The sequence below is a fragment of the Ochotona princeps genome, chromosome 7 (assembly GCF_030435755.1).
Source record: "Ochotona princeps isolate mOchPri1 chromosome 7, mOchPri1.hap1, whole genome shotgun sequence".
Lineage (NCBI taxonomy): Eukaryota > Metazoa > Chordata > Mammalia > Lagomorpha > Ochotonidae > Ochotona > Ochotona princeps.
This window is the reverse complement of record NC_080838.1, coordinates 33,741,695-33,768,490: the sequence shown is the minus strand read 5'-3', so window position 1 is coordinate 33,768,490 and position 26,796 is coordinate 33,741,695. Positions and strand designations below refer to the sequence as shown.

The 26,796-nt window shown below is 39.3% G+C and overlaps 1 protein-coding gene across 5 annotated transcripts in view; it reads right to left on the bottom strand.

Annotated features, from left to right (window-relative positions):
- Positions 1-5,259: 5,259 nt before the first annotated feature.
- The window catches only part of SEC24B (SEC24 homolog B, COPII coat complex component), an 86,595-nt gene continuing 65,058 nt past the window's right edge, over positions 5,260-26,796 (bottom strand). For 4 of the 5 annotated variants that reach the window (XM_058666920.1, XM_004594528.4, XM_058666919.1 and 1 more), the window contains 13 exons: positions 25,589-25,707; positions 24,781-24,836; positions 24,345-24,551; positions 20,391-20,514; positions 19,827-19,985; positions 17,371-17,544; positions 16,668-16,778; positions 12,653-12,828; positions 11,945-12,082; positions 10,920-11,024; positions 10,074-10,166; positions 6,385-6,488; positions 5,260-6,155 (listed from right to left, as the gene is read on the bottom strand). In XM_058666920.1, coding sequence (XP_058522903.1) covers positions 6,041-6,155; positions 6,385-6,488; positions 10,074-10,166; positions 10,920-11,024; positions 11,945-12,082; positions 12,653-12,828; positions 16,668-16,778; positions 17,371-17,544; positions 19,827-19,985; positions 20,391-20,514; positions 24,345-24,551; positions 24,781-24,836; positions 25,589-25,707 — 1,681 coding nt within the window. In that variant the 3' untranslated portion in view covers positions 5,260-6,040. Of the gene's footprint in view, positions 6,156-6,384; positions 6,489-10,073; positions 10,167-10,917; positions 11,025-11,944; positions 12,083-12,652; positions 12,829-16,667; positions 16,779-17,370; positions 17,545-19,826; positions 19,986-20,390; positions 20,515-24,344; positions 24,552-24,780; positions 24,837-25,588; positions 25,708-26,796 lie in introns of those variants that run through there. The other variant, XR_009245839.1, reaches the window with a different exon arrangement.

Below are 26,796 nucleotides of genomic sequence, written 5' to 3'. Positions count from 1 at the left end.
GACTATTTGCTTCTTATAGCCCTGAATGAACTGAAACAAGCAGTTAATAAACGGGTCATAGGGAACAGGAAGTTCTGGTGACAATAGCTGGCACACAGCCTTCTGAGGCTATGGCAAATGGGGAACACTTTCAGTGACGGTAGGAAGTGGTGGCTGGTCTGAGGGCAAAAATCAAACTCAACATGGATCATTTCTGCCATTCTTCTTGTGCAACTATTCTGTCAAAACACTCACAACCCTCGAATACTTACCATGTACTGCATGAAAAACTTCATACTCTCATTCCTGCAATCCCAGCAAACTCTTGACAAACAATTATCATCATTGTTGATAAAGGTCTGACAAGTTAAGGAGCTTGCCTCGGGTTGCACGGCTAGCTGAAGAACTGTAATTCAAATGTTGCTGGGCCCCCCACCTCATGTTTCATCTGGCATGAGTTTTGCCATCACAGCACAGGTCCAGAGCTGGAACTGAGCTCTTTCTGTCAGATTTCTTTCTACTCTATATCTCAGACTGTCTGAGAATTTCTATCCAGTATTGGTTGGAAGCTTTTTTCACTTTGGGGGAGATGTGAATCCCCCCGGCTGCTGTATTCCACTAACCGTGGTCCCCAGAAATAACAGGCACTGCAGGAAACAGGGTTCCAGAGGGCAGACTTCCTGTCCCATTATGTTGTAATAAATCAATTCCTCTTCATAATTAGGATCAGTCCCCTTCTAGCTGCTGCTAATGGGAGTCCAGAATGGCAAGCGAGCAGGCCCGCCATCCAATTCATTAGGAACATTGTTGTGTTCCTCTGGGAACAAAAGCATTAGCACTCTGAATAGGCTGAGAGAAAATGCTCTCACTTCCAATTCTGGATTCCCAGACCTGTATGCTCTGACTATTGATGAAAAACATGAGTTGCTGACTCACAGCGTACACTGCATACTGTAGGTTCCCCCTGCCCCCGGTCACTATAATTGGGTCTTCCGAACAGGCTGCCTTTCTGGCAGGGCAGCTGATTTGGGAGCCGACAGGTCGTGGTAATTACTATTATTATTTCTTAGATTTATTTACCTATTTATATTGAAAAGTCATATTTACAGAGAGGAGGAGGGACAGAAAGATCTTCCATTCACTGGTTCACTCCCCAAGTGGCTGCAACAGCCAGAGCTGAGCCAATCCAATGCCACAAGCCAGGAGCTTCTTTTGGGTCTCCCATGCAGGTGCAGGGTCTGAAGGCTTTGGAATGTGCTCAACTGCTTTCCCAGGGCATAAGCAAGGAGCTGAATGGGAATTAGAGCAGTTGGGATCCGAACCTGTGCCTGTATGGGATTCTGGCACACGCAAGGTGAGGAATTAGCCACTAGACTACTGCGCTGGGCCCAGTAAGACCAATTCTTACACTCTTCTGAAATGATTTTCTTAAAATCATAATAGGGACCAGCCCAATGGCTCAGTTGCTAAATCCTGCTCCACTTCCCATAAGGTCAGGTTGTTTACAAAAATATTTATTGGCCCAAGGTTCTGGGGGTCCCCACCATGATGTTCTTATATAATGAACATGATCAGAGAAGTTTGCACACACCTAATAATTCACACTGAGGATTAAATTTCTACACACAAACTCTTAGGGAACATATGCAAATCACAGCACAGGGTGGTATTGGTGAAGACTACAGAGAGGGCAGGAAAATCCACATCCAGATGATGGGCCCACTCTACTGATGACAAGGTCACCATGATCCAATGAGCCGAGTACGATCAATAGACTATCAGGTGGCTAGCTGGTTCCCCCCAGGGATGATGCCATATTGAGGAATCAAAGCAGGCTTATCTTTGTCTCCCACACAGTTGACATCGGCCTCAAGCCCTTGACCCATCTTTCACTGTTTTCCCAGACTATTAGCAGGCAGCTGGATCAGAAATGGGTAGCTAGGACTTGAACACTGCAAGCAAAAGCTTTTCCCACTACACTACACAATCAGCCACATAACTCAATTTTAAGCTTACAACCTTCTTAAAGATCTTACTCATCCATGTCTCCCTAACCCTGGAAGCAGCTACTCACTAGTTTTGATCATTAATAGGAGACAGGTGAAACAAACAGTGCTTTTCATTCCACTAAAATTTCTTAGGCTCTAAATGGAAGTATATAGAACTGTGTACTGTTTACTGATCAGAACTAAAGAAAAAGAACATCACTTTTGGGTAAGTTCATGTCCCACCAGAAGACAAGGTATTTGTAAGGTCTGTGTCTCCAGTTATGGACAAGTAACATTTCTCACCATCTGATTTATGCTTAATGCCACATCTTGAAAGTAACAAAAATGTGGGAATACCTTATTTTCCTTTTTTTTTCTTTAAATATTTACAAATTTACTCGAAAGGCACAGTTACTGAGAAAGGAGATGGAGAGACAGAGAGAGAAATAGTGAGAATTCTCCATCTGCCTATTCTCTTCCCAAATAGCTGCAACAACCAGCGCTAGGCCAGGCCAAAACAAGGAGCCGGGAGCTTCTTCCAGGTCTTCCACGCAGATGCAGGGGCCCCAGCACTTGCGGCTTTTTCCATTGCTTCCTCTGGCCATTAGCAGAGAACTGGATCAGATCTGGAGCAGTTGGGACTTGAACCAGTGCTCATATGGTATGCTGGCACAGCAGATTATGGCTTCATCCATTGTGCCACAGCACCAGTCCAATACTCTATGTTCTGGTAGAAACAGATCTTATCTCTAAATTCAGGGGCAAAAGTTGAATGAATTGCAAGATACCTTCCTATCATTTTTGTCAGTGCCAAACCTTGTGATTCTATGTAGATGAATGTCAATAGTGTTATACTCACCTGTTGTGAGTTTTCATCTTTTCCTCAGTTTTTAAAAGTATTTCAGTGAGAAGCAGAAGGGTTCATCATTTTCTTAACACATTGTTATGTGTATTTCCCAGCCACACAAATTGACAATAGTCACATTCATAACACCTTATAGTATTTAGCACACACATATACTCTCTTAAAATACGGTATGTCACTCTGGGCAAGCCACTATCAAATCTGAGCAAATATCAAATCTGAGCAGGTATAGATCGTACAGGTGTGTTAAAAAGATCATGGAAAAGAGTGTGTCAAGAAGTTTGTGAAAAATGGAATTAAAAGGCAAGGGTTTTTTTTTTAAATATATACACAGTTTTTTCATAATACACATGTCCCAGAAACACTGTGGAGACTCCACTCAGAGGACATGCTGACCCCATAGCAAACACCAACACTGAGAACCAGTTTTTAATGTTTCCACTAAAAAGCGGGATCCTAGAAATGGCAAGTCCCTTCCCCCCTACTCAGCACTGGCTGCCTCAGTGAGCAGAGACCTGTCTGTCTGTCTGTCTTTAAGGGGTCAATGAGAATGAACCACACACCGCCCAGCCGGGTCAACCATCAGGCCCACAAGGCTAGTTCACATCAGTCTCCTGTACTCTGAAAACTACCTGTCTACTCAGGGCATCACATTTCACCCCAAAGAAACGTTGGTCTTTTCTCATCTCAACCCTGGAGAATAAATCCCTCTACTTTGATTTGCATGCTTCCAGATCATTTTTTCCTCTTCTCTATTTCAGGTCTTCCAAGTACATATCTTCGAGCCACAGCACTCCTTAAACCTTATCTCTACCATGCTAAACTTCCCCTCAATCTTAATTCCAAACATCCTACGTTCTGACCTCTACTGCTTACCTTTCAGGCTTTCTGCTATCTACACTCAGGACTACACACGGCTATCTACACAGTAGGCTAAGCTAACTATCTTTGCTCTGTTCATTACCTATTTAGCATTCCCAAACCTTCAAATAGTCACTCCCTTGTAGATTACTCCCAATTCCCTTGCTTCTCAGTTCCCTGTATCCAACCTTGGTTAAATCCAGCATTCTGCCAAACCCCCAGCATAGTGCCAAAGGCAGAACTGTGCTAGCTGACCTCACTTCCAGTTCACAACTCTCACCCATGATGGGCTACCGTGCTGACAACCCCAGTGGACACTAGCTGCTTCTTGAGTCCCCCACTTTCCTAGGAACTGCTTCATGATACCTCCAGCACTGGCTGCTCACCCTGCAGCTTTTCTCACAGACGAAACAAGAACAATCAGAAGGTAACTCTCACACTTACTGAGACATATCCACTTTCAAATATCCACCTAGCTTTGAGCTGCCCACTCAATATCATTCCCTGGTTGTACACCAAACCCAGCATTCTCAGTCCCCCTACCCAGCGTGGCTTATTCATGGCAGTCATCACCCTTGGCCAATTATACAGATATCTTCTCTCTCTCCCGTCATCCACATCCTCTCTCTGGAGTTTTAAGCTTTGGGGAAACAGGAATTTTGTTTTATGCCTGGGACAACATCTGATAACTTTTAAGGGCTTAAGGACAACATATTTTTCTTTCTTAAAGTACAGATACAATACTTTCTGTTGTGAAACTACACTATTTAGTTGCCCTTAGAATACTGCAGTGTCCCTAATGTTCAGTAAGATTCTCTCCCCCTGGAGGCAACACAATGTAGGCATAAGTACAGTCCTGGGGGTGGGGGTGCAATGAAGCAGGTCGTAGGAGTAGAGAACATGGCTTTATTAACAGCTCCTAGTTAATAAAGGAACTGACTAGTACGGAATGTCACTTAGGCTGAGTCATTTAACCCCTCAGGGTATGTGGCAGAATAGTTTTCTTTCTGTCCCATGAAAAGAGATTCACAAGTAAAAATTCTTTTCCACACACTCCAAGAGCCTTTTTCCTTTCAAACTTCACTAATGGGGACTTTCACAGTGTACAAAATAAACTCCCATTCCACTTTCTAATGGATTAAACAGTTTCTTGGGGAAATATGCTGCTATTAAATGAGAGATTTTTGAAACACAATAATATTCACTATCAAACTTCCAGGTCTTAAAACATAAAGTCAATTAGATAAAAATAGTCACATATGCTTATAAAGTTTTGCTATAAACATACAGGAAAAATGCTTACTTTAAATGAGAACAAAAATGTTACTTTACTAACATATTTTGAAAGAAGTATCATTTTGGGATACAAATAGAGTAAGCACTTGGTGATGCCCACAAACTAATGGAAATCTATTGATTTTCTTGTATTACTAACCAAAATGCAGTATCACTGTACTCCTCCCCCCAAGAAATACACTCAATATATACTATAGGTAGAAAAATGCCAACAGATCACACCTAAAATTAAAAACAAAACAAAAAAAACAACAACAACAAACCATAGTGTCAAGCAAAATATTTTTAATTGGTAGGCTGATCATAAATAAATTCACGTAAAAGATTTAGCAGAATTACAAAGAGTTTGTGTCTCACTTGTGGACTCAATGCAGAATATGCATTGGCCAATTCCATTCTCTAACCGTGACAAAAAGAGGTGTCATCCAGCAATGCCGAGCAGTATGAGCAATTCCTATTCTGTAGCTGCATTTTTACACTTTCTTTACAAATGTTTAATTTATATACATTATATATATATATATATATGTTTCTCTATAGTTCATGTACTGAAACTACTGTTTTCACAGGGAATTCATTTTGTTGAATTCATTTAATGAATACGAATCATTCCATGTTAAAAAGTAATTCATATAAACAAATAACACGGTACCCACTGCCTCTTGGCATCTTTTGTCAAGAGTTCAAGTCCAAAAACGTTATTTTAATTGTAAGACAACAGAACTGATCTACTTTTACATCAGGACGTATCATTCCACACAGTTCTATTAATTTGTCCTCTTTCAATAAACAGAGCACTACACTGCTGCACTACTGGAAATGTGTAGAAACCAATTCAAAATCACTGGGTGAAATGGCATCAGCCCTACCATTACTTCTACTCCGCAGAAAATCTACGGAGCTCTTTTTCTCCTTTGCTTTCGTCACAACCTCAGAGTCCAGGGCTTGTAACACAACTGCCTGTATTCTCTATTTCTTGAGTGTTTTTCCATCAGATGATGCTTTACCTAGGTCATGGATCTTACTTCTTCTTATCTGACATTATTCTACTTCACTTACAAATCTGCTGCTGAACATGAAGTAAAAATTCATAATAAGAGAATGCAGCTTCTGTCCGGTCTTCAATCAAATGCTGAAAAAATTCAGTTTTGGCAGGACTCTCATCTCTGCAACAGAAAGGACAGATGTCTAAAAATGCACATTATTAAAAAAAAAAAAAACCGACTAGCACATGGAGACTATAGGAAAAGGGAACACAGAAGACAGCAATCAAGGAGTGCTATTCTACCACCAGAATATACTTTGACATTATTTAAAGTATGTTTGAAAACGTGTTATTTCATACCTATTGCACAGGAAGAGATAACTTCAAAATCCAGTCACATAAGTACTTACTTTACCACATGAAGGACTGGGCTTAATGGTCTGCCATCTCTCAGCCAAGTTATAAAAGATCTGGTTCTTTCTGATGAAAGCGTATCTAGTTCTGGAAGATGTGTCTGGTAAAAGAATTGTAATTATGAAACTACTTCCTATCTCATCAGCATTAAAACCACATCTTAGTTCTCGGTACCACCAACTGCCAGCACTCTATCCTCTAGCCACATGAAGCACTTACACAAATGAAATACAAGCTGTTGACAAATCTACTTATATGAGTGTACTTTGAATTTTATAAGTTGGCTTTGAATGAAAAATAGACCTTATTACTTTTATGTATTTATGAATAGACTTTTACACCTTTCTAAACTAGCCTTACAGTTTTAAAATATGCAAACATTATGTAAATAAACTTAAAATGAAAAGACTGATTAATCATACTCTTAATTCACATCAATATTAGAAAAAAAACCATTTTCATGAAAATATTCTCAGCTCTTTTCTGAAAACCAGAGGTACTGTTACACACACAAGCACATTCTTGGAAAAAACAATCATTAAGGGAAGGGGCCAGCACTGTGTAGGGCACTGAGGATGCTACTTGCAACACCACCATACCTTATCAGTTCTTGCTCTACCTGCCCTTCTAATCCAGCTTCCTATTAATGTCCCTGGAAAGGCAGCAGCAGAAGGCCCAGGTGCCCTGGTCTCTGCCACCCACCTGGGAGACCTGGGTGAAGTCTGACACACCTGGCTTTGTCTCGGTCCAACCGCAGTTGCTGCAGCCACTTGGGGATTGAGCCAGCAGATGGAAGCTATTCTCCCTCCCTTTCTGTTTTTTTTCCCTCTCTGTCACTTTGCCTTTCAAATTTATATATATATATATATATATATATATATATATATATATATATAGGTATGCTTCAAAGTTTTGTGCAAAAGTGGTATTAAAATACAGATTAATTTTGGTGGAAAAAATTCTGAAATCCGTAAATATGACAGGACTTCAAAAAAGTTATTGGAGGGTCTGGTGCAACAGCCTAGTGGCCAAAGTCCTTGCCTTGCATGTGCCAGGATCCCATATGGGCACTGCTTTGTATCCCAGCTGCTCTACTTCCCTTACAGCTTTCTGCTTGTGGCCTTGGAAAGAAGTAAAGGATGACCCAAAACCTTGGGAGCCTGTACCCACGTGGCAGACCCGGAAAAAGCTCGTGATTTTGGATTGGCTCAGCTCTGGCTGTTGCGGCCACTTGGGGACTACTGTTTAATAGATGGAAGATCTTTCTCTCTGTCTCTCCTTCCCTCTGCAAATCTGACTTTCCAATAAGAATGAATAAATCTTTTTTAAAGAGCTAATGGAAAATGCCTAGGCTGAAAAAAAAGTACATGAATTCAAAACTCAAAACACATATACCTGTGAATGCCATTTTCCATTAGCTTTTTGTGGTGGCCCCGTTCAGATGAGATCATACTATGCACCCTCATCTCACTCCAGACCACCGTCTTCCATAAATAAACGCATGCACATCACTATGACATACACACATACATGTGTAAAAACAGCCACTGGATATACTATCAGGAGTAAAATGCATTGTGATTCGATTTTTAACATTATTAAATCCCCCCACCTCCCATGAATGCTACAGTGCTTGGTGCCCTACACCACCTGTGACTGCACATTACCAAATTTTAAATTATTTGTTACTCTGCTGTAGCTATTTGGTTTTGTCTTCCTGAACTATGAGTGAGTCCAATAATTCCACATTATCACTTCTATGCTCTTCTATGCACTGCCTGTTCAAATCTGCTGTTCTTTTTTCTTTATCGCCTTAGGCAGTCACAGGATGTCTTTTTTTTTTTAAAGATTTATTCATTTTATTACAGCCAGATATACACAGAGGAGGAGAGACAGAGAGGAAGATCTTCCGTCCGATGATTCACTCCCCAAGTGAACCGCAACGGGCCGATGCGCACCGATCCGAAGCCGGGAACCAGGAACCGGGTCTCCCACGCGGGTGCAGTGTCCCAATGCATTGGGCCGTCCTCAACTGCCTTCCCAGGCCACAAGCAGGGAGCTGGATGGGAAATGGAGCTGCCGGGATTAGAACCGGCGCCCATATGGGATCCCGGGGCTTTCAAGGCGAGGACTTTAGCCACTAGGCCACACCGCCAGGCCCACAGGATGTCTTTTAAAAAAAAATCTATGAACTACTTTTGGTATTAGAGAAGGTAGCTCTTTTTTTTTTTAAAGGTTTATTTATTTGAAAGAATTAAAGAGTTTTAACATTCATGCATAGCTTTTCATAATACTAATTTTCTATCACTTTTTGAAACCTTTGATATGCATTGGATCTCAAACTTTTATGGTACAAAAATAACCTTATGTTTCCCATGAATTATTTTTTTTTAGATTTATTTTAGTTATTTGAAAGTCAGAGTTCCAGAGGGAGAGCTAGAGACATATATAGAGACAAAAACAGAGATCTTCCATTCACTGGTTGATTCACCAAATAGCTGTAATGGCCAGAGCTGGACCAGTTTCTAAGCCAGGAGCTCCTTGCAGGTTCCCCACATGGGTTTAGGGGCCAAGAACCTGGGCCATCCACATTAGCAGGAATTGAATTTGAATAGGAGAAGCAGGGTTCAAACCAGTGCCCACAATAGATGCTGGCACCAGTGGAATCTTTATATACCCTGCATAAGCTACCATATAGACAAATCTTGATAACATGGAAAACAAGCCAGTGCTGTGGCACCGTGAATTAAGCTGCTGCTTGTAATGCTGGCAACTAATACTGGAGTGAGAGTTGTAGTTTCATTTATTCTACTTTTTTTTAAAGATTATTTTATTTTCATTGAAAATCCAGATACACATAGAGAGGAGAGACAGAGAGGAAGATCTTCTATGCATTGATTCAATTCCCAAGTAGCCCCAACGTCCAGAGCTGAGCCAATCCGAAGCGAGGAGCCTGGAGCATCTTCCGGGTCTCCCACAAGGGTGCAGGGTCACAAGGCTTTGGGCCATCCTGACTGCTTTCCCAGGCCACAAGCATGGAGCTGGATGGGAAGTGGAGCTGCGAGGATTAGAATCGGTCTCCATATGGCATTCCGACGCATGAAAAGTAAGGATTTTAGCCGCCAGGCTACTGCACCAAGCCCCTGTTCCACCTTCAATCCAGCTTTTCGTTGATGTGTCCAGGAAGGCAACAAATGATTGCCCAAGTACTTGGTCCTCTGTTTCCCATACAGGAGACCAGGATGGAACTCCTGACTCCTGCCTTTGGTATAACCCATTCCTGACTGACACAGCTTTTTATGAAGTGAACCAAAGGTTGGAAAATCTCCTTCTCTATACCTTTAAAATAAATAAATCTTAGTAAGGGAGAAACAGAGAAAACACAGGATGTGAAAGCGAAACACAAAGATCACATATTTTATGCCTTCATTTATATGCCATGTTCAAACAAGGACAGAGAATAGAAGTTGCCAAGACAGAGGGGTCAGGAAGAACCTGGTGACATGAAATTTGTTTTTTGGAGTGACGAAAATGTTCTGAAATCAATGGTGATAGCTGTGCAATTAGTGAATTATATATTTTTTTAAAAAGCAGAACTGTATACTTTTAAAAGATAGTGAATCACATATAAATTTCTTATCAATAAAAAAACTAAAACACACGAAAAGTATAAAAATCCACTGACCATTTTCTGTGGAACTGATGCAAAATTAGGATATCCCAGCACATCCTCTATGAAGCTATTTTCACAGCCTTTTCCAACCCAAATGTAAAAAACCTAACAACAAAAACAACAAAGTATCAAAACCTCCCAATAGTTATGAGAACAGTTCTTAATCATGCATAAAAGAAGTATACTATCTCAAAGTTGGAACAAGCATAAAAGGAACGCGGAATATGTAATTGGTGCATTGTGAATGTACTTCCAGGATTCTAGAGTGGTTCTTATCTTTCTGCTTTGTTTTGAAGGCTTCTCACATATTTTATTCTTTTTCTCATTTATTTCCCCAATATGAATGCAATGCTCTAATCAGTAGCTTGACTCCACTCATTACTTCATTTACTGTCTTCTAGTCTTCTGTGGTGGTCTGCAGCCTTGGGTTGCTCTGGGATATCATCCAGAAGCCATTTTGACCACTCAGACACCCTTTATCCACCATCCCTGCCCTCTGACTTCTCCTAAACTTCCATCACTAACAAGATCGTGGCAGTGGTCATCAGTTGAACCTGATAAACTCCTCAAGTCCCACTGAGTATTATCATTCTACATGGTAACAATCTTAAAGATAGGAATTTAACTCTTTATTCCACTAAGTACATGTAATGCAGGATACTGAACACTCCACTTTGGTAAGATTTATTTACCTATCATAATAATGTGTGAATCTGGGAAAACCTAAAATAAAATGACTTGTTGTGCCAGCTACTAACTTATTGCCTCTCACTTCCTAATCCTTGCACAGTCAGCTCTACATTTTGTTTCTCTTTTTGCCAGTTTAACAGTGGTAAGCTTTGCAAACAGGGTGCTTACAGAGCCACAGTCCATAAGGAAAGCACCTTCTCTCGTCAACTTCTCTGCAGACAATTTTTGAAGAGGTGGCTGAGGAACAACCCTGTCATTAACATGAATGGCACCCTGAAAAAAACAGATAAAAATACAAATGAGCTTACGTTACTATTTTTTTTTTATTTTTTTTTATTTTTATTACAAAGTCAGATATACTGAGAGGAGGAGAGACAGAGAGGAAGTGGAGCTGCCGGGATTAGAACCAGCAGCCATATGGGATCAAGGCAGGGACCTTAGCCACTAGGCCACGCTGCCGAGCCCTACGTTACTATTTTAACAGTTTATGAGATAATGTCACCAACTCTTTATGAAATATCAGAAAATGCTATTTGATAATCTACTGGGATGCAAAAATATTAATTATATATTACCACCTTGGCTGTTTAAAAGATATTCAAACATAATTCAATCCAAAAAAGTAAAAGCATGAATATGTTAAATGATCTGTTATTTACTTGCTTTTCTTTTGGGATAGTTTATAAATATGCTACTCTGCTGCAGATCAAGTTACTTTTGAATTTACTTATTAGCATATGGCCATGTTCATAATTCATACTAACTCCAAAGAATATAGTTATCATTCAAGGAAGAAAAAAGACACTACATATTTGTATATTAAAATTATTTCTGGATACCAAATTTTTACTTTGTAATCAAAATTACAATACAATCACATCAGAAAGTTATTATGGACAAAATATAAATGAAAATGATCATTCTACAACTTAGGTGTGCAATAAAGTACTAAAACCAAATTTATAAATGATTTCCTACATGAAACTATTTTTGAAAGGCCCTGCAACTACTGATATCATCAAAGGGTACTATAAACCAATCAGATTTATAGCTAGTATACATAATTAATGTACCATGGAGGGGGAAAAAAACTATTGATAACAATTACTACCCTCTGTTGTAAAATAAAGACACATTTTATTTCAATTTCAATTCACTAAATTTTATTCAAAGACACTACAATTCATACATACCTCATCTGTCAATCTGTCTATCCTGTATAAATTGGGATGAATCATTTTCATTAGATGAACAAGTGGCTGAGACTTTATCTGACACATGGCATACACCCGATCATCTAGGCGTGTGCTTGTACCCGTCCTAAAGGCTTTCTGCAAGAAAAAGAGATGTTTTCAAGTGAAATAAAACTATGGTTGGCAAAAATTTAACATAAATAACTATTAGTACTCATGGAAAAAGTACAACCTTCACATCAGACATGGATTTCTTTCTCAGATCTGATGTTACCAGAACAGGGAAAATCATGCTCCTGTTCTAGATGGTTTCAAGGATTAACTAAGATGATATATACAGAATACATATTAGGGTGCCTGAGACCAGAAAGGGTACCCAGGAAACACCAGGTCCTTTCAAGAGTCTCTCTCCAGGAGCAAATGGTACAAGTGGGTATGACCATAGCATTATCGAAACTGCTCACAGATATTAAACAGATATATATATATATATTCTTAATATATATATACATACCTTTTCCCCAGAGTCACTATACACTTACACATTACCATTTTTATATTGATTTTTTTCATTATTCTTCATTTCCCAGTGCTAAAATCTATTTTCCTTTGGTTTTAATAGCAGCAACCTAGCTTTTATTTCATAACATAGGTGTATCTGAGAATTCTAAAAAGTTTTATTAAATTTAACAATATATAGAAAGCTACCTGCTTGAGAAGGGCCAAAACATAGAGCGGAAACAATCTGAGGGAGTTAGGAGCGATCAACGCAGAGTGCTGAAAATTGGAAACAGTCGAGCCATATGCAGATAATGAATCCACTACAGCATTCACTAAGGCATCTCTTGCATCTGATAGACTTGATGAAACTGATCGATCCACAGCTATAAAGGACCCCCCCAAAAACAAAAGGTTTACATGTTAAATTCCAATGAGCTCTGCAAGAAACAAAATATGCATTACTGAATAAAAAAAAATGCAGGTCATCCTTCACCTCATTTTTAAGTGTCTGCTTACTGAACATTTCTCTAAAGCAAATGTGATAAATCTAAAAAATTCAACAAGTTTAGATTCTTTTTGTTTTAGCTTATTAGTTACAAAAACACTTGGCCACTACTCACATTAGCAAATGTCTATAATCCATCTGCTTCTGAGAAAGTCCTGGGGATGTTTCTATCACTCAAATGGAGATCATACCGACAGCACGTCATTTTCTTTCCTGCACAGCTAATATAAATTCTCCAGCCTGAATTATCCCGATCACCTGACTTTTCTTTCAAAGCACTCCAGAACAACAAAAAAGGTGGAAAAGGGGCTATCATTGTGGTGCAGTGGGTAAAGCCACCGCTCGCAACCCTGGCACCCTATTTCAAAGTGCCAGGTCACTTCCTGGCTACTCCACTACTGACCCAGCTTCCTCCTAATGTGTCTGGGAAAGTTGAAGAAAGACAAAACTTTTGGGCCTCTGCCACCTTTGTAGGAAATCAGGATGTAGTCTCTGAGTCCTGAATGTTTTAACCATTTGGGGAATGAACCAGTTATCAGAAGGTCTCCTTCTCTTTGTCTCTGTTGATCTGTCTTGCAAATAAATTAAAAAACAAAACTTCTTTTTTAAAGAGCAAATCAAGTAACATGAGTGTTCATGTACACATCGAAGCAACAGGTATCAATGGGAAACTGACTTTCCTCTAAGAATATATTTTATTAAAATAGAAAAAATATACATGTGCTTACATCCATTATTAAAAATAAAATTTTATAAAAATAATCAGTTGTGACATAATTCAAAATCTAGATATAACTGTTGTTTTTTTCCTAAGACTATAGGAAAGAAAAAAATCTTACTTCAAGTCTAATTTCATCTATAAGGTAAATTCATTAAAAAATGGCATTGTTAAGCATTAACTTCCCAAAGGATCTCTTTATCTTGTATACAGTGACACTTTTTCAACTCTAATTTCTTGCTAGTTTTATGTCAGCGCATAATCATGTACGCACTACCATCAAAAAACGTGTTTCATCACTGCAGAAATATCAGTGTCATGCCTCTCAACAGTGAAAGGCTCCCCATGCCCCCAGTACTGGAAATAACTGATCTACTCTCCACTCAATTTGCTTTTCCCGAGTGTTGTAAAAATGGTATCCTATACTTGCAGTCCTTGAAAAGTCCAGGTTCTCTCACTTAGCATAATGCCTCTGGGAGTAATCTATGTTCACATACTCACAGTTCATTTCCTTTAAGATTTATTTTTATCTGAGCAGACTTATAAAGAGAGAGAGAGAGAGAAAGCATCTTCCACCCACTGGTTCACTCCCCAAATGGCTACAACAGTTAGAGTCAAGCTGATCTGATCCGAAGCCAGAACCCAGGGGCCTCCGCCAGGTCTTCCACATGGTGCAGGGTCCCAAGGACGTGAATTAGCACTCACATGGGATGTTGGCACCACAGGCAGAAGACTGTAAAGCCATCATGTCAGCCCCTGCTCATTCATATTTCCTAAAAATATTACTAAATGGAACTAGCGCTTTGGCATGGTAAGTTAAACCACTATTTACAGTGCTGGCATCACTTATGGGCACTGTTTTGAGCTCCAGCTTCTTTACTTCTGACCTGGCTGCCTTCTAATATGTCTGGGAAAGCAATGGAAAACGGTGCAACTGCTAGGTTCTCTGCACACACAGGGAAGACCAGGAAGAAACTCCTGGTTCCTGGCTTTAGTCTGGTCCATCCTTGGGCACTGCAGCCTTTTGAGAAATGAATCAGCCAACAAAAGCCCTCTCTCATTTTCTCTGGTACTCTGATTTTCAAATGCATATGTTTTTTTCTAAAGATTTATTTATTTTTATTGGAAAGGTAGATTTACAGAGAAAAGGGGAGATGAACTTCCATCCAATGATTCACTCCATAACTGGCCACAACAGTCAGAGCTGAGCCAAATTGAAGCCAGGAGACAGGAGCTTCTTCTGGGTCTCCCACATGTGTACAGAGTCCGAAGGCTTTGGGCTATCCTCTATTGCTTTCCCAGGCCACACCAGGGAGCTGGATGGGAAGCAGGGCTGCCGAAATACAAACCAGCGCCCATATGAAATCCCAGTGAACGTAAGGCAAGAATTTTAGTCACTAGGCCACCACACCAGGTCTACTTCTTTTTTTTTAATGTTACTGAAAGGGTGGCATTTGCCACCTGCTATGCCAGCATCCTGTATCAGAGTGCTGGTTTGAGTCCTAGTTACTCTACTTCAAATTCATCTTCCTGCTAATGTGCCTGGAAAAACAGCAGCAGATGGTCCAAGTACTTGCGCTCCTTTCATCCATGTGGAAGACCTGGAAGATGCTCTTGGTTACTGGCTTCATCGTGGATCAGCCCTGGCTGTAGCAGTAATGTGGGAAATGAATCAACATATGGAGGGTATCTCTCTGCCTCTGTCACTCTCTCTTTCAAAGAAACAAATCTTCCATATATATATATATACTTATACGTAAGTATTACCTGACAGGTAGAGACAAACACACACAGAGAGTTACCATATATGCTGACTTATTCTGCGAATGCCCACAATAAACAGGGTGGGTCAAGGCCAAAGTCAGGAGCCAGAAACTCATCGGGTCTCCCACTAAGGGGTAGTTACCCAGTTATCTAGGCCATCACTGCTGCTTCCCAGCATTTACAACATCAGGCAACTGAAGCCAAAACTGGAGCCACGACTCCAACTCCAATGCAGGTTGTGGATATCTTCAAGGTCAAACATACATCCCTGGTTCATTTCTATTTTTTTTTTAAATAGATTTATTTATTATTTTTTTTTTAAATATTTTATTGTTATTGGAAAGCCGGATATACAGAGAGGAGGAGAGACAGAGAGGAAGATCTTCCATCCGATGTTTCACTCCCCAAGTGAGCTGCAATGGGCCTGTACTGTGCCGATCCGATGCTGGGACCAGGAACCTCTTCCGGGTCTCCCAAGCGGGTGCAGGGTCCCAAAGCTTTGGGCCGTCCTCTCCTGCTTTTCCCAGGCCACAAGCAGGGAGCTGGATGGGAAGTGGAGCTGCCGGGATTAGAAACGGCGCCCATATGGGATCCTGGGGCTTTCAAGGCGAGGACTTTAGCCGCTAGGCCACGCCACCGGGCCCAAATAGATTTATTTTTATTGGAAATGCAGATATACAGAGAGAAGGAGAGACAGAGAGAAATCTTCCATCCACTGGTTTGGTCCCCAAGTGGTCACAACAGCTGGAGCTGAGCTGATCTGAAGCCAGGAGCCTTCCCTGGGTCTCCCTTGCAGACTCATGGTCCCACAGCTTTAGGCTGTTCTTGTTTGCTTTCACAGGCAACAAGCAGGGAGTTGGATGGGAAGTGGAGCAGCTGGGACATAAACAGGCATCCATATCGGGTCCCAGTCCATGCAAGGTGAGGACTTTTACCTACTAGGCTACCACACTGGGCCCAGTTCATTTCTTTTTAATGTTGACTTGTCCTGCATTTTTTGGTGGATGAATACGCTCATCAGATGAAATACTTTCTATTTTTGCCAGTTTCTAATTATTATGAATCTCCTTAAAAACATTTACATTAACAATGAATGTAAAATGTATGAACACTTTAATTCCTAGAATTGAAACAAAAAGGTAAAACATGTACTTCTTAAGGGATTTCAGACGAATTTCTGTGTTTAGGATACAAAGATGCAGTTTTATTTTAGTGCTCCTTTCCTTTTTACTTACCCATATTTGCTAGCAGGCAGACGGCAGCTTGAACATCCACTCCTGCATATACATCTGCTAGGGAACTTACAACTGGCAGACAAAGTGTATGCACTCTAATTCTCCTCTCACCTATACAAAAACATAAACACATGTCATCAAAAAATAGATCAGACCAAGACACAAACAGAATAGGTCAAAATTCTATTCAAGTTATTGTTTTGACCAGATCTGCTCACCTACAGGATTTTGCAGTACAAAAAGCTTTAAAACTAAGATGTTTTAAAGAAACACTTTCCATATCTGAAGATAGATGATGAATCTGTGCTATATTTTGTATCTAGTAGTACATTAGGTTCTAGTTTTCATTTTAATTTTGTCACCTTAAGTTCAAGATATTTCACTGTTAAATAACAGGAGAAAATCTGAATTGTTTTAGGCTTTTTATTTTATGGGGCAAGAAATACTGCAAAGCAAAACACAGCTGGATCTAGCAAAGTTTCAACCAGAAGTATCAGATCCTAACTAATACAAGACTTCTACAAATAAGCACATAATTCAGCGTTTAAAAAGGACAAAGGAACAATGGAACCTATGTTTGATTAACTAACCCAAACATCACTACTTGAGACCATGCACTCATCCTTGCTACTTTCTGCAACTAAAGAACATGTGAAAGGAGGGAACTCCTGCACAAGTTCTATTTTATTTCTGTTAAAATTACCTTTGCTTGATGTATACAACAGCGCTGTCTGAAAACACACTAAGGAAGTATCTGTCAAACTTTCTTCAATTGACAACTGTACTGCAAACCCAGCATCCGGATTGATGTTGGCAAGGGATAACAAGTCAGTGGAACGGACAAAGAAGTTTCCATGAAAAGTGTGCATTGAAAGACCTAGGAAGCAGAAAATTCACATAAAAGGTGAAGTAACAACATTTCTTACCTTGAGCTGCTTTTTTTTTTTTTGTATTTTAAATTGTTATTATTTTCTAGGGTACAGTTTTGTAGGTACAGGGATTTTCTCATCACTCTCTTTCCTCCCTCCCTCCGCTCATCATTTCCCTATATTATTACAGTAGTATAGTTCCTCAGAAACAGTAACAAGTCAAACATCTATTTTAAAAATATAAACATATATATATATATATACACATATAAATATATATATAATTTTCATTTCATGTGAAAGGCAGAGTTAGAGATCTTCCATCCACTGGTTCACTCCCCATATGCCTGCAATGATCAAGGTTGGGCCAGGCAGAAGCCAGAAACCCAGAACCCAAATCTAGTATCCCACATAGGTGGTTGGCATCAAAGTACTTGAGCCATTATCTGCTGCCTGCCATAGTGTGAAACGGCAAGAAGCAGGAATCACAGTGGAGCTTGAATTTGACCCAGGTACTCGAATGCATGTACCCCAAGGGCATCTTAACTGCTGTGCCAGTCTAAAGCCCCCTGAAGTTATTTTTAAAATTATTTATTTGAAAGGGAGAGTATCCCCCCCGCCTCTCTCTCTCACACACACACACACACAAACACACACACGAGGGATGGGGAAGGAGTGAGAGAAAAGGAGAGGGAGGGAGAGAAGGAGTGAGGAAACGAGGGAAGAAAAGAGAAGAGAGAATGTCCACTTGCGAGTTTACTCCCCAAACAGCTGCAATGGCTAAGTCTAGTCCAGATCAAAGCCAGGAGCCTAGAATTCTATGTGGGTCTCCCACATGGGTGCATGAGCCCATATACTGGCGCCATCTTCTGTTGTTTTCCCAGGCACATTAACAGTGAGCTGAACTGAAAGCAGAACAGTCATGACTCAAACCAGAGTTCCAACACGGAATGTCAGGATCGCAGGCAGGGCCCGGCGGCGTGGCCTAGCGGCTAAAGTCCTCACCTTGAATGCCCCGGGATCCCATATGGGCGCCGGTTCTAATCCCGGCAGCTCTACTTCCCATCCAGCTTCCTGCTTGTGGCCTGGGAAAGCAGGTGAGGATCGCAGGCAGCAGCTAAGCTTGCTGAAGCACAATTCTGGCCTCGAAAGTTACTTTTCAAAGTTAAAACTGCATCTTACCTTGAATCAAAAGGATTTCAAGGTAGTAAAGCTGGAGTTTAGATAGAGATTCCAAAATATTAATTCAGAAAAACCAATACAAGTTATAGAGAAGGGAGACTACAATTTAACTTGTGCTGATAATGAATTGTGTTAATATTTTCTTTCGATTTGAAGTCAGACACAGATGCAAGGCACAAAATTAAACAAATGAAGATTACTGTACAATTTCATCTCAGATTTAAAACAAGGGACCAGAATCCCTACTGTAAAGATCCACATAAAACTAAGGAAACATAAATTAAAGGGCTATGAAAGGCAAAGATCCTTAGATAATTTTCATTTTAGATCATAATCATATTCTTAATTCTCCTCCAATTGGCTTTCACATAGGTTTTTTTCTCTCTCCGTGTGTGTGTGTGTGTGTGAATAAATCAAAAGATTCTTTCTGCCCACCTCTTCAGGTTATTTTTTAAAAGCAAGAAATGCCGGCGGCATGGACTAGCAGCTAAAGTCCTTGCCTTGAATACTCCGGGATCCCATATGGGCACCGGTTCTAATCCTGGAAGCTCTACTTCCCATCCAGCTCCCTGCTTGTGGCCTGGGAAAGCAGTCGAGGATGGCCCAAGGCTTTGGGACCCTGCACCCATGTGGGAGACCTGGAAGAGACTCCAGGCTCCTGGCTTCCGATTGGCACAGCACCGGCCGTTGCGGTCACTTGGGGAGTGAATCATTGGATGGAAGATCTTCCTTTCTGTCTCTCCTCCTCTCTGTATATCTGACTTTGTAATAAAAATAAATAAGTCTTTTTTTAAAAAAAAGCAAGAAATGGGGAAGGGGTGTTCTGGTACAGCAGTCAGGCTGCCCAGATGGCACATCTGAGGGCCTGGTATGGTCCCGCATTTGCTTCCAATTCCAAGTTCCTCTGTGCTTCAGCATTAGTGGAGGGCATCGGTCAATGTGAGATCTGTCTCAAATATTTTTTAAATAGTAAGCAACGATATCCAATAACATTTGATAAAGACTGATGTTTTCTATGGTAACAAACATAATACATGATGAGAATAATAATGCTCATTGATTTTGACAGACGTATGCAACATAAAGTATAATTTTAACAATGTCATACCTTTAGTACATCTTATTCTCATAACAGCTTCAAATCCAATTTTTCTGGTGAGATACCGTTTTAAATCTTTTTGTAACTTTTCCGCTTGTGAAGGATTGTGAGTATAGTGGAAAGATGGATAGTAGTAGATGCACCCTGCAGAATACTTGGATATGCAAGCTTCAGAGAGAAATTTTAAAATTATTAGGTAAATAAACAATAATACTCTGTTATCCAACAGCAGTAAAGCTTGTGTATTATGAGAAAATCTAAATTATAAGGAACAAAGCTGAGCTGTCAAAAGTACATAAAGATCTGAACAAACTGAAACCTTTATTTAAAAAATAATTATATGCACTATATTTTATCATTGAGTAGAATAGTAAGGAAATCATGATATACAGATAAAACATTGATGACATATTACATTTCATAGAGTATTAAGTTAACCAATAATTTTAATAGACATTATATATCTCATTCACAGGTTTTTCTCCCGAAAATGCTTATAATGCCAACTAAAGAGTTTAGATTTAGTTTTGTGCCAAATGTTTATCTAAGCAAACACATTCAGTATCTCCTTACCTAGAGAAGCAAGATCTGAATACTGTGAACTTAGAAGGAACAAATCCACTGCAGTTTGCTGTCCTGAGCAATCTAAAGCAAGTTTCTTATAAAAATCAGTTGCAGGTCCAAGATGTTGTACCACCTAAGTCAACAGAACATAAAATAAGAGCTAGAAGTCTTTTAAGTATGCACAACCTTTTATGTTTCTTTCTCTAAAAATGAAATAAAATAAAAACAAAAATAATTTGGGAGGGGGGCAGCATTGTGGCATGGTTTTATTTGGTACCATTTTGTGTTCTAGATGCTCCATTTCCTATCCAGCTCCCTGCTTACAGCCAGAAAAACAACAACAACAAAACAAACAAACCACCAAAAAAACAAAACAAAACAAAAAACAGCAGAAGATGGCCCAAGTGCATGGAACTACAGTGCAGATGCTACCTGCGTGGGACAATCAGATGAAATTTTCTGGTCCCTGGCTTTGGGCCTGGTTAAAGCCTGACTACTGTGGCCACTTGGGAAGTGAACCACTGGATAAAACCTACCTTCCTCCTCTCACTTCCCCTGTAACTCTCTCAAATAAACAAATACATCTTTAAAGTTTTTTTAAAAAAATATTTCATATTATTTGAAAGGTAAAGAGACAGAGAGATACAGAGAGACTGAGTTCTTCCATTTGGTTCACTGACTCAATGCCCATCAACATCCAGGAATGGACTAGGTTAAAGCCAGAAGCCTAGAACTCCATTTGGGTTTCCCACATAGGTGTCGGGACCCCCAATACCTGAGCCATCACCTGTTGCCTACCAGGATGCACACCACAAGGAAGCTAGCCAAGAAGCAGAGTGGCCAGAATGCAAATGACTTAAACCAGTGCACCAATTGCCTGCCATCTGTCCTTCTTAGAGTAAGGAAGAGAATATCCTCTAATCCTCTACCAAGCAAAGGAATTCTGAAAATACCTAAGCAATTAACATAGATTTCCTATAGCTGATATTTATTAAAAGCTCATTTGTACTAGTATAGCTTGAGATGTTTTATATAAACTTATCATGCTAGCATATCTCATAGGGTTATTATTATCTATGTTACAAAGAAAAGTAAGGCCAACATTGATTATTAATTTAAACCTATCCATGATGTTTGCTAGAATATAAATCCAAGGATTATGGATCCAAACAGACATTATTAATCATTATGTTTCTACTAGGAGAGAAAGATTACAGAATGACTTTTCCACTAGTAAAAGGAACCTTCTGGCTGTGGACAAAGTGTTTCCAGGTTCTTAACCACCATCTACACTGCATGAAAAATTAGTTTATTCCTTTCAGTAATACTGAATAATCCTTCTGTTAGGATTTACTCAGATATGAAGGAAAATACAAAGCAGAACATATATCAGCCTTTTGAATTCCAGGCAGATGGGGAAAATTTCTGCAAGTTAAAGGAGAAAAACTAACAAAGCAATCTCTCAAACCATATCATAAGATTCTGTAACCATGTAAAGTTCCTATATTAAAATGACACTAATTTATCATGAACTAAATGGTAGTTATTATTGATTTTTTTAAAGATTTATTTTTATTACAAAGTCAGATATACAGAGAGGAGAAGAGATAAAGAGGAAGATCTTCCGTCTGATGATTCACTCCCCAAGTGAGCCACAACGGCTGCTGCTGTCTCAATCCGAAGCCGGGAACCTGGAACCTCTTCCAGGTCTCCGACGCAGGTGCAGGGTCCCAAAGCTTTGGGCCGTCCTTGACTGCTTCCCAGGTCACAAGCAGGGAGCTGGATGGGAAGTAGAGCTTCCAGAATTAGAACCGGTGCCCATATGGGATCCCGGAGTATTCAAGGCAAGGACTTTCGCCACTAGGCCACGCCTCTGGGCCCTGTAGTTGTTATTGTTGATGAATTTAAAACAACGTATTCCCTAACTTACTATAAAATCAGTTTCTTTCTCAAACAAAATATAAACATATAATTTCAAAAAAAGTAAAAGAATGCTGTTTTTCTCTAACAAAGTGGTGAAGAACCAAAGTCATGACTTTTAACTGTGGCTACAGGATGAGTCCTTAACAGTATAGGCAGATTTGGGCCTAGCATGGTAGCCTAGAAGCCAAAGTCCTCGCCTTGCACAGGCTGGGATCCCATGTGGGAGCAAGTTCTAGTTCTGGCTGTTCCACTTCCCAACCAGTTCCCTGCTTGCGGCCTGGGAAAGCAGTAGAGAATGGCCCAAAGCCATGGGACCCTGTACCCACGTGGGAAACTGGGAAGAAGCTCCTGGCTTTGGATTGGCTTAACTCTGGCCATTGTGGCCAATTGGGGAATGAATCAACAGATGGAATATCTTTCTCTTTGCCCCTCCTCCTCCTCTCTTATATCTGATCTTCTAATAAAATAGATCTTAAAACAAAAAAAGTGGAGCAATAGGGAGAATAACCTGTATCCCTATGTGATGCTGGTGCTACAGTGAGAGGATGAGCCACTGTTCTGGTTCCTGATGAATGTATTTTAAATCCCTCATTTCAAATGATAAATGAATGAGAACATTCATTGAAGAATATTTTACTCATTAATTTGGTTTAGGTCCTTGGGACCCTGGCAGACCCAGGGAAGATTCCTGACTCCTGGCTTAGGATCTATTCAGCTCCTGCTATTGTAGCCATTTGGGGATAGAAACCAGAGGATGGAAAGTTTTCTCTGTCTTCATTTCTCTTTTTATAAATTCTGCCTTTCAAATGAAAATATATCTTCATAAATAAATAAAAGTAAATAAATAATTCAGTCATATATTCTTTGAAAATACTGTAAACATCTTAACAACTATTCAATGGCTGGGGGACATTTAATTAAATTCAATAGTTTCATATTTACTGCAAGAAAATCCCAGCAACTATGACCATCTGAGGAGTGAACCAGCAGATATAAGATCTCTTTGTCTCTCCCTGTCACTCTTTTGAACGAATAAATTCCAAAAACATAAACTAAATTATTTATCTGAAAGGCAGAGAAACAGAAAGAGATCTTTCATTCACCAGCTCCTTCTCCCACCTGACTGCAATAGACAGAGCTGAGCCAGCAGGAGGCCAGAGCCAGGACTCCATTCAGGTCTCCAATGTGACTGCCATGGACTCAAGCATGTGAGCCATTATCTACTGCTTCCTTGGTACATTTGGACGCAGATGGTTTGGAAGTGGAGTAGCTAGGACTTGGAGTGGCATTCCAACATGGGACGCATATGTTTCTAGCAGTGACTGAACACTCTGCGTCATAGGGTCAAGTCCTAGAAATGAGGACCATAAAAAAGCTACATATACCGGGGAGGGCGTGGGAGTGGAAAGAGAGACAGAGACAGGGACAGAGAGAAAGAGAGAGAGAAAGAGACTATACATAAAGCTCAAAACCTTTTTGTACCAAAATAAATTGTAATTTCTAAATTTCAATGATTTACAAAGTAAACATATATAGCACATTGTGATTAAAAACAGACAAACTGAATTTATCATGTTTAAAAACTACTTTTTTCTTCTCAGTTTATTTATTTCAAAGTAGAGTTAAGAGAAAGGGATATAAGATAATCTTCCATCTGCTGGTTTGCTCTCCACACGCTCACAACAGATCAGGCTAGGCTAGAACAAAGCCAGGAAGCAGCAGCTCCACCTGCGTCTCTCATGTGGGAGGCAGGAACCCAAATACTTCAGCTGCCTCCCATTACCTCCAGAGTACACCTGCTGCCTCCCAGGATGTGCATTAGCAGGAAGCTGGATGGTCCTAGGCACTCCAATATGTGGGGCACACAAGTGGTAACTAACCTACTATATCATAAGACAAGCCCCAAGTTAAACTCTCCTAACTATTTTCATTATTATTAAGAATGAGAGAGAAAAGCAGAATAATGAACAAATAATCACATGACTTATAAAAGTAAAAAATACAATCTTGAATATGGCAGAGAAACTAAATACAAAATACCTTTGTACTTGATCTCTGATTAGGATCTTCTCTGGACTGCAGAAGTCCTGCACCCAAGGAAGGTAACTGTGTCTGAAATACAGACACACGGCCACCTGTTGGAGACATTAATTTAAAGGCGGCCTGCAGCGCAGGACCAAGGGCACTGTGTGTTTCTCTTGTATTGGTGAACATATTTGGTAAAGCATTCAGTAAGTCTTTTATAAGCTGAGAAAACAAAGATTAAACGTTGGATTACTGAAAAAGCAATGCAATATTCCTTGTTAAAAAATTCCATACTATAATACATAAATCACCCCATTCTGGGATCTGTAAATTCATAAACTACCTATGTTGACTGTTTAACAATATTAATGTGCCAAATAAACTGATATTGACAGAACAAAGCTGAAAAACAAGTATTTTGAAAACAAAACAAAAAATTATTCAATCTTACCTCTTTACTTTCATGTAGATTCACAAGTAAACTATCAGGTGTAGGTAGAAAAACATCTATAAGAATAATATATATTTTTAAATTAGAAAACAAAATCAAAAGAGTAACTTAGGAAAGCTTTATTAAGTCATATGTAATTTTTACTCTAAGACAGTTTTACTAAATATACACAGGTATGAACATCATACAATCAAGTATCTACAAGAAAACAATTATTTTAAAAACAAGTGCCATTATGCTTACTGAAATAAGCAAATCTCAAAAGGATACACATTGTATGTTCTTTCTGATATAAGGCAACCTTCACACAAAATACTTACAGATACATAGGTAAACTTGTTTATACCCATATTGTCACAGATGAACTATAAAATGGAGACTAGCATATTGGGAAGTAGATACATTGTAGTACGCATTTCTACTCAAGAGTAAAATAGTTACTCCCAATGAAACTGTTAAATACACCTTGACAATATGACACTAGATTTGTCTACCATTACCTATACCTACAATGCCATGATACACTTAAATAGCAGAATGTTGGACCTGTGACTGTTGCTGAAGAACTATGCTACCGTAATAATATGGCGGAAACTAGTAGAAGGGAGGATTGGGAAGAAGCAAGGAAGGAGAGGTGGAGTGAGGCATCCTACACTTATAAAATTGTATCATGGCAAATAATATTAAAACAAAACAAAACAAAAAAAAAACAAGTACTAAAGCACACCCAAGTAAGATGTATTATAAAACACAGTGGCTCCCTTCCAAAGTTTGTAACTAGACAGTACTTTATTTAGCTGACTCTTACCATCTATATCAGACACAATCAACATTTGAGGCTGTGATAATCCTTCTTGTAAATTGTAAAAATGAATGGTGCTATCAAAGGTCACAAATCCTATTCTTGTTCGTGAATCCCCAGGAAGCCTACAAACAAAAAATGGTTATGTTAAATTCACAGTGCTCACAAACATTTTTGATTGACTTATATCTTTCTACAGGGAACAAAAAAAATCATCCTTACCTAAACCAATAAATATTAGGAAACAAATGTATGAAATATTCTATTCTCAAATGAAATCACTGACATGGTTTGATGTTATACATAAGATAATTGAACTATATTAGTATTCAAATTAGAGTTTTAAAAAGTAATGAAAATGATTTAAAGACAATTATTCTCCCTAACTTTACTTTGGAACACTTAAGTGGAAACTGAAGATATTTTTCAATTCCAATATTATAATTATGTCTTAATTATTTTTAAGAACACAATGATAAATTAGTACTTTCCAATCAAATATTCCATATAACACCAACCAAATTTAATATTTTAACATATTTATTTGAAAGGGGGAAAGAGAGAGAAAGAGAGACACCACCAACCCTCCACTCCTTGGCCCACAACCCCAAATGGCCACAACAGCTATGTAGAGTCAGTCTGAAGCCAGGAGCCAGAACTCCATCCAGGTTTCCCACATGGCAGACGGTGACCCAACATTTAGGCCTTTTTTTGTTGGAGGTGGATTGGAAGTAGAAAAACTAAAGCTTTCATCAGCACTCTGACATGGGATAGCACCACTGAAAGCAGCAGCTTAACCTGTGGCACCACAACACCAGATTGCTAACATGTAACAGGTTAAATCAAAACTACATACATGAACATTGAAGTATTTATCAGGCATTAAAAACTTACCCTATCAGTGCTCATTTTTCAAAAGTTATTGTCTTAGTATAAAAGAATAAATCACCATTTAATTGCCTGACCAGCTTTCTCTCTGGTAAAATGGACACCTCACTTTATCAAAGTATACTTTGAAGTACCATTAAGTATGGTAACTTGAGCTACATGATTTATTGTTTTAGCAATGTCTATTTCTGAATAGCACAAGATCTAAAACACAAAGTGCATTTCTAAGGATACTGAGTATTAGGCTCATGTATTTACTGACTGGAGTGGTGATTACTGACTCACTCAAAATATACAAGAGTTGAACTGACATTGCCCTACCATCA